Source organism: Fonsecaea multimorphosa (assembly GCF_000836435.1).
Source record: "Fonsecaea multimorphosa CBS 102226 unplaced genomic scaffold supercont1.23, whole genome shotgun sequence".
Classification (NCBI taxonomy): Eukaryota; Fungi; Ascomycota; class Eurotiomycetes; order Chaetothyriales; family Herpotrichiellaceae; genus Fonsecaea; species Fonsecaea multimorphosa.
This window is the reverse complement of record NW_015971657.1, coordinates 288,349-298,836: the sequence shown is the minus strand read 5'-3', so window position 1 is coordinate 298,836 and position 10,488 is coordinate 288,349. Positions and strand designations below refer to the sequence as shown.

At 54.3% G+C, this 10,488-nt stretch overlaps 3 protein-coding genes across 3 annotated transcripts; 2 read left to right on the top strand and 1 right to left on the bottom strand.

Moving 5' to 3' along the window:
* Positions 1-712: 712 nt before the first annotated feature.
* On the top strand, positions 713-1,573 carry Z520_09316 (uncharacterized protein; the record flags this gene model as incomplete). Its single annotated transcript, XM_016779810.1, has 3 exons — positions 713-778; positions 827-953; positions 1,002-1,573. The coding sequence occupies 3 exons, from the start codon at positions 713-715 to the stop codon at positions 1,571-1,573; spliced, it is 765 nt and encodes a 254-aa protein (XP_016629129.1).
* Positions 1,574-2,035: 462 nt separating this feature from the next.
* On the bottom strand, positions 2,036-3,262 carry Z520_09315 (uncharacterized protein; the record flags this gene model as incomplete). Its single annotated transcript, XM_016779809.1, has 1 exon — positions 2,036-3,262. One exon carries the CDS (start codon positions 3,260-3,262, stop codon positions 2,036-2,038), a length of 1,227 nt encoding a protein of 408 aa, XP_016629128.1.
* A 1,491-nt stretch (positions 3,263-4,753) lies between these two features.
* On the top strand, positions 4,754-9,243 carry Z520_09314 (uncharacterized protein; the record flags this gene model as incomplete). The annotated part of the gene is made up of 2 exons (XM_016779808.1): positions 4,754-4,795; positions 4,867-9,243. 2 exons carry the CDS (start codon positions 4,754-4,756, stop codon positions 9,241-9,243), a joined length of 4,419 nt encoding a protein of 1,472 aa, XP_016629127.1.
* Positions 9,244-10,488: the final 1,245 nt, after the last annotated feature.

The window sequence follows — 10,488 nt, the reverse complement described above, 5'->3', positions numbered from 1 at the left end:
CTTTCCCATGCTAATAATTACCTAGGTACCTAGGTAGGTAAGTAGGTACCTAGCAATTATTGCTTGGGGCATGACCGAACCGGGACAGAAGGCTGGAAGGTGAGTGGTTGTGCGGCACAAGACTTCCTTCGGGCGCTCTCGGGGGCGTCTCGGGGTACCCCGTACAGTGACTCAACAGTGATAGGGAATGCCGAAACCTCACCCTGCCCAAATGCCTGCCCAAAGGCGTAGCCGACAATCCGGCTGCGGACTCCCATTAGTCTGGAACGTCAACCGCTCGTCAACCGCTCTATCACATCATATAATAATCCCTGGCCTCATCTCACTCAAGATCTCGACCGCTATTTCTGACATCTGGAAATCCCTCTTTTCCTCCCTGATTGCTTCTCCTACGTGAATCCTGTGGCCTGCGCAGTTTTACTGTTTGCTATTTGGAGCTTTGCCACACCTCGTTCTGGCAACCAGATCCGGGAGATCCATTCTCTAAGACGACCAAGAACAATGTATAGTTGTCGGTGATAGTCACTTGTGGCGGCCGAATAACACCCTTCAAATACCTCATTCACCTTCAGGACAATCACTCCAAAGCTATTGTCCATCTTACCGCCTTCAACCCTTCCCGCCCATAAAGTTTGTCCCCCTTCCAACCTCCTTCACCAATCTTGGTCTCCGCCACCACGCGCCAACCTGTCTCGCAGCAACTTGGCCCAACATGTCTCAAGCGGTTCTTATGAAGGAATACAAGGCTTTGGCCAAAGAAAAATGGGTTCAGATCGAGGTGAGATGTGGCGCAGATTCCTCCGATACGTAAGACTAATCGAGCCAGATCGACGAAGAGAACATATATCACTGGAACCTAGCCCTGATGGTCATCAACCCTGACTCTCTATACTATGGCGGTTATTTCAAGGCTCAGATGAGCTTTCCAAGAGATTATCCTTACAAGCCACCGGGTCAGTATCTCGATCCGCCAGAGTTTGTTTGACACTGACCCCTGGCAGACTTCCGCTTTTCCAAACCACTATGGCATCCCAACATCTATGCCGACGGCCGACTTTGCATCTCCATTCTTCATGCACCAGGCGAGGACATCATGTCTGGCGAGAGCGCCGGTGAGCGCTGGTCCCCAGCTCAACGTGTTGAATCGGTGCTCATCTCCATTCTTTCCCTGCTGGACGACCCTGAAATATCTTCCCCAGCCAACGTCGATGCCAGCGTCATGTTTCGGGACGATAAGGAAGCATTCAAAGCAAGAGTCGGACAGGACGTTGAAGCCTCAAAGAAGGACATTCCCGAAGGATTCGTCATGCCTACGCACGAGACGACCAAGCCAGTCATCGAGAAGATTGATGATGATTTCTGGAACGATAGTGATGCGGAAGATGTGGATTTCGACGATTTCGACGACTTTGACGACGATGCAGCTAACGGAAGCGAATCGGATCAAGAGTTGAACAACGATTCGGAAGACGAGGAAAACTACGACGACGATGATGACGATGACGTGGAGCATGTTAAGGGCAAGGCTCGGGGAGACCGACTCGACTCTGACATGACGGAACCAGACGAGTGAAGAAAGCATCACATTCAGGATAGGGTCCGGAACCTGTGCAAGCAGCTTTTGATCTACGTACAGGTGTTTGCGACGGATTTTCTCTGACGGCGATCGTGATGAGAAGATTGAGGCCCAAGGTTCATGTTCATGGTCTGAGGGGATATTCATTTTCCAAGCCAGTCATTCGATTCGATTTCAGCGATGGCGTCTGGGGTTCGTGTGCATAGGAATCCTTCGTGAAATAAGGGGGAACTCTCAAACAATCCATACTGCATCTTGCATCTTATGGGACAGGACGTTGCACATATCGCTGCACAATTTTGCTTATGGTGTGATAGACAGAATTCAAAGTTGGTTTCTTAACGAAAACACAAGATCACAAGTCCTATTTCGGACCATCCATGCAGTAGTCTTTGTCGTCGTCGTTGTCGTCAAAGGGTTCTCATTGATACCGGCTGGCACCAACCCAGCCATGTAACCTCATTTAACCAACTGCAGAATCTCCTGCACGCACCTTTCTGGTTGTTCCTGATTCACCCAGTGCCCGGCTCCATCGACAAGCACGGTCCCTCTATACATTTGGTGGCGCACACTCTGACCAGTCTCCATTGCTTCCACGGCGCCAGGCTCCTGGAAGGTGCCCCAGTCTTTCGTGCCGCTCACGAGCACGGTTGGGACGGAGATCTTTGCGCCGGACCAGGCCTGCATGTCGGAGGCGATTTCCGGCTGCGTCTGGACGCGGTACCAATTCAGCCCGCCCTGGAAGGAGGTGCGGCCCCATTCTGCCACGTAGACGGCGAGTTCGTCGTCGGGCAGCCAGCGCGCCGCACGCGATGCGACGACTTGCGGATCTTCGTCGGCCATGTCTCGCGCCACGCTCTGGCGCATGTTGTCGGCCAGGTCCATGATGTAGTAGCGGGGCATCTTTTGCAACTCCGTCGCGGTCCATCCCCCGGCCAGTTTGTGCGGGTCGTTGCCGTCCCAGTCGGCGGACTTGAGGTGGAAGTAGCCGCGAAGAAATGTGTGCAGGGGTTGGCCCGTTGGGTTGGTCATTTCATCGTTTGAAGGTGGGGTACAGTAGTACCACTTGTAGTGTTTCCGGGGCCGGGGGAGTTGGGAGAGCGCCTTTTCCATGTCGACTGGAGGCGGAGGGGCTTGGGAGGCGGTGCCATAGGACGGAGAGGTGGCAAGGGGAGACTGGGGAGGGCCTTTGGTGGGATGGGACATCATCACGAGGCTCTGGAACATGTCAGGGCGGGCGAGGGCACAGACGCTTGCCGTGACTGCTCCGAAGTCGTGCCCTACCACACAGGACACGGAAGTATAGCCAAGAGCGTTCACCAGCGTGACCGTATCTTTGACGAGGTTCAGGGGCCGGAACGAAGATGCATCAAGTGGCTTGCGGGAGAAAGTCCGCCCATATCCTCGCTGGTCAAAAGCGACAGCATGGTAACCCTGTGCAGAGAGCAACGGAAGGATCTTGCGCCACGAGTAGGCGATTTCGGGGAACCCATGAAGCAGGAGGATCAGCTTCGGCTTTTCACCAGCAGGCGGTACCTCCGCTGGGAGGGATTCGAGGATGTGAAAGACGAGGCTGTGAGGGGAAGTGTCGACGAAGCGAGATCTGATACCGGCAGGCAGAGGAAGTGGAGCCAGTGTCGTGGGATCAACCGCATCAGCGGGAGAATCCTGGTGAGTATATGCCATGGTCCGCTAAGATTTGATCCAAGCAGTAGAATACGGTACCTAATGGTTTTGCTCGAGAAGTGAAAGGCAATCAGGTATCAAGAGAAGAGACTCTCTCGCTATATGTTTCTCCATATGCGGGGAAAGCGATGCTGACGGCGCCCTTCGAAAGTCGTGCAAAGTACATTTTCGTCGTTTTGATAAGGCATCATTCCCTCACTGGCATTGACCGAGGCAGTTTTTACCTTTCGATAGCCATCTTTGTCAATCTTGTAACTGAATCGTTGCTCTTCGTATGCAGCAAGGGAGCCTCTAGGTCGTCTTTGGAGGACGTCTTACCTTTTCGGGGACTTGTATGGTCCTCTTTCCAGCCCGGGCGACCGCTAACCTACCCCGAGTCTGGTAGCCTGGTGGGCCGAGGGATACAATTACGCAGTAGCCAGTAGCGTGGCATGATATCCACCCTCCGTGCATACGAAGAGGTATAGCAGACGGAGTACGGAGTACCTACCTATATGTACCTAGTATGCGACAAGTGGCTGGAGGACAAGCAAGCGGCTGGAAAGCAATCTGATCTCTCATCTCTCGTTAGTCATCACTTAGACTCGAAAAGGAATCTAGAGGGATCTGCAGGTTCCACTGCAGGACGGAGCACCCATAGGTACCCTTTTGAAGGATGCTGGGCTTGATTCAAGCACGTGGCTATACATTTCGGTTTGAAGAATACCCAAGTACCTAGGTACATATGAGGGATCTTGGCGTTGTGCTGTGACTTCTCGATCGATGAAGACTCGTTGTTCCAAGAAGAAAGTTTCGAGAGGGCATCATCAGCATCACCAAATGAGAAACATTAGTGACGTAAGGAATGTCACACATTGTGATTGGTATGCGGTCATCAGCCCCACCAACCCAACACCCTCGACCTTCCAGCTTCATTCAGTCACTGGCAGGAAAAGGCCAACACAGCCACAACTCGCGACCCTCACCAGCCAGCCGCCCACTCGGTGCAAACTACCACCCGCGGCCCCAGTAGTTCACTAGCCATCGAGCCCATCTCTACCTGCTACTACTCCATACAAACTCAGCGCTGGCTCGCACTGCTGGCTCCCTCTGTGCCTCTGGTGCGCTCTTGGGTGACTCTAGCCTTCTTTTCGCCCCATCTTTCCCATGGTTACGGAGCTTCCATCTTCCTCGCTTTCCCGCACCGATCCACGCCCCAAATCAATTACTCCGTACCTACCTTGCTCGCCTGGTATCCCAGAAAACAATCCATCATTCGCAAAAGCTTCTAACCACCTCTCCCTTTCCATCATCCTTTTCGCCCTTGTCAGGCGGGAGAGCTCAACCTGAAGCGACATGGGGCATGTCATCGTTCTTCAGCCCTCCGATAACCAGTTCAGCTAGCTGCTTGGTTTGATAACTCGCTTCTGGTTCTCCCGTCTGCGATACTGCATCGTTCGCCTTTGATCGCGCGACAATTACAGCACCACATCCTCCGGGGCCATCGCAACCATGAACTTCTTGCACAGACGGAGCAGGTCTGTGTCGGCCACTGTAAGTAATCACTTGCGGCGCCCCGTTCAGTCTCATTCTGCGCTTCGGTGCTGACGTTTGCTCAACTTCAGCGGCCCCAGACGCCTGCTTCAGCTTCTGCCCATATGGCGGCCACTCAGGCATTCCTCAATAGCCGAGCCTCGCAGGCAAATCTGTCAGCTTCCGCCGCCGCTCAAGCCCTGAGAACCATGTCTCCGACTCCGACCCCGGTGGATCAGGTTCAGACAAAGCGCATGATTCAAAGGCAAGCCTCTTCCGGTTCTCTTTCAAGTTCAGCCCGGGGTCGAGGAAGAGGCGGCTTGCAGAGGCACAACAGTGCTGGGTCCATGACTGAGAGGACGTTTAGAACTCCTTCGCCCTCGCCCTCGCGACAAGTCTCGCGCTCAGAACCCGAGGCCCCCCCGCTACCGACCATTCCGCAACAATTTGCTCCTCCCGCGGCCACGCCGTCCAAGAAGAAGAAGAAGAGAGCATCCAGTCAAGAAGCTCCTCCGCCTCGCGTACTCTCACCACCGCTAGTGCGACCATCAAACCGTGGCCAGAGTCTCGATAGGTACGGATCACCGCAGCAGCCACCGCCCAACTTTCAGAGAAATCCCAGCGTTCCACAAAGCAATGATCTTGAGCGGGTTGACAGCCGAAGTTCCATCAATTTTTCGAGACCGCTGTCGCCGCGACCCCAATCTCCCGTAGCGCAATCTCCAATGGCACAGTCTCCCGTACTCGTGAACGGTGATCGATCTCCTTCCAATGCTGTCGCAAAGGCGATCTCTCCGGCGCAAGCCGCAGATATTCAGGACGACCTAGTGCAAACCGCAAATCAGCCTGTCAAGAAGAAGAAGAAGAGGGTGGTCAACACCGCAGCAGAAGGTAGTCACCTGCAGAGTGGGACAATAGCGAGCAAACCAGTCGTCAATTCGCTGGAACCAAGTCCAGAGCCACAAACACAAACTTTCTCAGATCAGCAGCCTCCTACAAGGAGGAAGAAGAAAAAACCTTCGTTTTCCGAAGAGGGTCTTGATTCTTCTGCGACCGAGGCCTCGCGGACCGATTCAGACTCGGACTCGAATGTCGAGCGCAAGCGAGAAAGGAGGACGCAGAGAGCCTCGGGGATCTTACAGAAACAGCCATCTATCGTTCGGGAAGACTGGGAAGGCGAACAGCAGGAGCAAGACAGTCCACCGCATGCCCATCAAGCCGCAGACGCCAGTGTGAATTCTGTCCAAGAAGTGACTGCTCCGGATCTGGGAAAGAGACCTATGAATACCGCAGATATACCTAGGAAGATTGAATTCGCTCCCTCGCCATCCGCTCCCAATCAATCTCTTTCTCCAGAGACTGCGGCACTGGACGGTCGCGAGGAATCGCCAGCTCCAACGAGTCACCTCCAAGTCACTGAACCTCAGCCTGCTCGGGGTACTTCGCTCAGCCCCTCGCGATCCACTCGTTTCTCGGAAAGGTTATCTTCAGACCTTGCTGCAGGCCGAAAACACGAACCTCCTCCGCGATCGATATCGCCTGCTAAACCTGCGCTCAAGCATCACTCCCCGAATCCAGCCTTTTCCGGCGGCGAACCTCGTGGCGCTAGTGTTACCCCGAGTGAGTCGTCTGATATATCGAGTGCGTCGGTCGATGGTCCTCCAAAACGGAAGAAGTCTGTGCGAGTCAGCTTCGAGGCTCAGCCCGAAATTGTTGGAACTGCCGCAAGCGTTCAAAGTCCGGCGGAGAGTCCTGGCAGAGAGAAAAAGGGGTGGCTTGGCTTGGGAAAGGGCAAACCAATGCCGAACACCTTCTCGAACGATGACATGGAAGAGTTGATGAAGCCACGCCCTCAACTTCCGTCGTTTGGGAGCGTTCGTGGCCAAAAGTTTAGAGATATCAATGATTCCAACCACGCGCAAATGCCAAGGTCGCCTCCGGAAACTCGTGCGCCGCTCGCAGAGGGCAAGAATACTACTGCTTCGGGGACGTCTTCGGAGACGTCCAGTACCTCCACCCCCTATCCAGCCACAGGCGTATCAAGCGATCAAATTGTAGGAGCTTTATTGGCTCAAGAGGCCCGAAGGACCTCTGGGCAGGCTTCTGGACCTCCACTCAATGAGCCCCTTCCGCCCGAGGTGACGTCCGTCGAGGGCGCCGTGTCGTTTTCGGACGAAGAAAACGACATTTCGGAGGCTGAGGAGACGACGTCTGCACCACCTCCTCGTCCAGTCCGCGGTTCAGAACTACATACTGACGCAAAAGCCGACCTTGCGAAACCAATCAGCCAACCTGTGAGGTCTGGACCTCTCCAGACAGAGGTACCACTGGTATCCGTCTCACCGCCCACTCCCGCTGAAGAGCCGAAACCCAATGACCAATATCTGGTGGAAGTTCCAGGAGGCTTCCCAGTGTCTACGGAGGCCCTAAGCAGACTCGATGATGAGTCACGCAAGGCATCCCACGTCGTGAGTGGACCCCCTGACGTGAGTTCACGTACGGTCACGGAAGCCGTGGACGATGAAGTGTCGGACAACGATAGCATTTACAGCGATGCGGCGGAAGATCCCTCGGAGATGGAAGGGATGGGATTTGGTTCCATTGACGCCATTGTGGAGAGTCCTATTGTGACTCCGCCAGGACCTTTTACTGCCCCGGAGAGCCCACTTGCGCGACTATCATCTACCGTTCCTCAAGACGCGCTGGGTTCCGGATCTTGGGAGGAGGCACAGGCTCGTTGGAGTGGCATCGCAGAGCAGACGAGATCTTTGCCTGGTCAAAACATCAATGAAAGTCAACCAGCACCAGCGACCACTGTCCGCGAAGTGGAGCAAGCGAGGCAGGTCCCAGATCAGAGCCCCGTGCCCACAAAGACGCCGGAGGCTGCCACAAAAGTATACAACAAGATAACACAACCTGCACAACCTCGACCTACACGGGCTCCCGCGTCACAGTCCACTGCGCCACAACCTAGGCGCAAAAAGAAGTCGCCTGCTGCAATAGCTGCTGCTGCATCTGTGCCGGCAGCGGCAGCAGCGACACAAGGACAACCAGACTCGCCACTTCAAAAGAGGACGCAGCCTTCTGCATATCCAACGATCGAAACCCCCAGCCTCGGACATGCTGCGGCCGCCGCTGCACCTTTCCGACAGTCGATGAGAGCCAGCTCCCCGCCAGAGATCGAACCGGGATTCCGCAAGACCATGCGTAACGAGAATCGCAATTCAATGCCAGCCTCAACCGTTGCCCCGCCACAACAACGAATGAATCCTCAAATTCAACCCCGAGCAGCACTCCAGAAGAAGAATATTCCACTAGCGGCGGCTGCCGCTACCTCTGTGCCCGCGCCTCGGACGCAGCCCGTCCGGCCGCTTGTGTCAAATGACAGTGACTCGGAAAGCTCGTTTCGAAAGGCACGTCGCAGCAAGTCTACTACCGGTGGGAAACATACAATGCGCCGAAGCATGCGAGGTGCAGGCGAACCGACTCTGCGGGGAGATAGGCTCAACGGCGTGCGGTCGGTTTCACCTGTGGGCAGGCGACCCTTCACCGCACCAGATGGTTCTCACACCATGAGAACTACTATGAGAGGATCGATCGACAATGTACCTACACTCCGCGGGTCAACCGACGTCAGAAGATCATCTTCAATGTTTCGCCAACAGACAAATACAGCCACCGCCCATTCTTTGAGTATGATCGGGCAGAACAACCGGTCCCGCGTTTTGGACTCAGACGACGAGGACGAACAACCTCAGCGCAGCAAATGGCGCTCACGTTTCGCCGATGATAGTGACGACGAATCGGACGTGCCACAATTTGCTCCAGTCCGCGGCATTCCTCGTAGAACCACTGATGATGAATCTACAGACCTTGATGATAGCTCGGATGAGGAGCGAGCGTCACGACAAGCACAAGCTGCTCCCAAACTGCAAATTCCACAAAGTGATACGACTGGACTCCCTAGCAGTGGCGAAGCTTTGTCTCCAAACAGTGAGAAGAAGCGGGGACTACTTGGAATGTTTCGCAGCAAGAAGCCAAAGGATGACTCACCTTCGCCTGTGGTTGAATCCCCGCAAAAGCCCCCGAAGACCACAGACACGACTAAAGGGTCACGGCTCGGATTTGCTTCAACTGCCGAAAGGGATAAAGCCATTGCACAGGCAAGAGCCCAGCTGGAAGCAGCAAAAGAACAGCAGAACCCGGGGGGCCAACAGCATGGGCATGCCAAATTGCAACGTCGACACGCGCCTGAGCGAGTCATGAGTGATTCTTGGCCGCTGCCTCCCGCATCATCAAATGAAAATGCTCGACCGAGCACCATGGATGGGCCTCCGATGCGGAACGGAACGACGAGGCTGAACCAAGGCAGTATGCGCAAACCGCCAGATTTTGCCGAACCTGTTGGTCGCAGTGGGAAAAAGAAAAAGTTCCCCATGCTACGCAAAGCCTTTGGGCTGAAAGATTAATTGATTGTTTCTGATTTCCTTTTCAGTCTGATGCTTACTCGAGGACAATGATACCACTCTCTGTCTCACGATGTGTTTCACGCACTTCTTTTGTGATTGGAATAGGCACGAGCTGGAAGGTTAGTTGTGGGGATGGCAAATACGCAGGATCTCAAAAAAGGCATCTAGAGGGGTCAGAAATCCGAATACATGGGCTGGATTTCTGCTTTGTGAGACGATGGAGATACAGAACATAATCAGGTCATTCCACCTTTATAGCCTGATAATCAGTAATATACCTTTGACGTTAAGGACCAAGCACAAAGAGACCGGGAGATGTGACGATCAGCTTGCCGGAGCACATGCACCTTAGTAACGCCTACACAGACCACGATCGTGGATGCAGGTCAGGGTATCCGACACGCCCCGAGACGTTTTCCTAGCAAAGTTCAGTAGCATGACGCGACAGCTTTTGCTGATGCAATTCTGGAGTAATATCTTTCTTGGAGCGAGTAATATAGCAGTATAGTCCCAATCACACACCCCAGCAGGCAGGCATCGCTGGAACGGCGGATGTTTCTTCCATGCGACGCCGCTTCCCGCGAACCGGCCGGGGTTCTGCATTGAGGCAATGGAGACCGGGGTGTGTATCGCCGGTCGGCGATAGTTTGTTCAACGCACAAACGCTGAGTCAGGATATAAGGTTGAGGTAAGCCGCTCTCAGGTGATGATTTGATGGATACTATGTAGGTATTGAGAGGGTGGTACCGCATGGCGCGGGCATGGCAGGCAAGGTTGAACTCAGAGCTTGAGCGACCTGGCTTCGAGAGCATGTTCAGCTGGTGCTGCTGCCAAAAGGTTATGTCAGCCTGTCTACAAATGGGGAGTGGGAAAGAAATGAAGATCAACATGGAGGCGAAAAGCAAGATCTCGATTTTTTTTTTTCGGAGAGCCGGAGTTGTTTCTTGGACCGTGCAAAAGAATACGTGGGGTTTGGACGTTGGGACATGGCGCGAAGCGCTGGGGATTTCGAAAAATCTGAAGAGACTGACTGGAATCCCGTTTCGAGGAAGCCGCCCGACGATTTCCGTCCTTACAGGGGCGCGCATGGGCCAGCACCCGTGGCTTTAGGCGGTTTCTCGTAGGCGGGCTTGGTACCTAAGGGAAGGAGGGGTGCCAGTTGCCCTGTGCCCCACCTCTGGATCGCAAACCTCAGGCTCTGGAAGCTAGCTGGTGGCGCCCCTCCATGTCACGGCTTCGTCACAA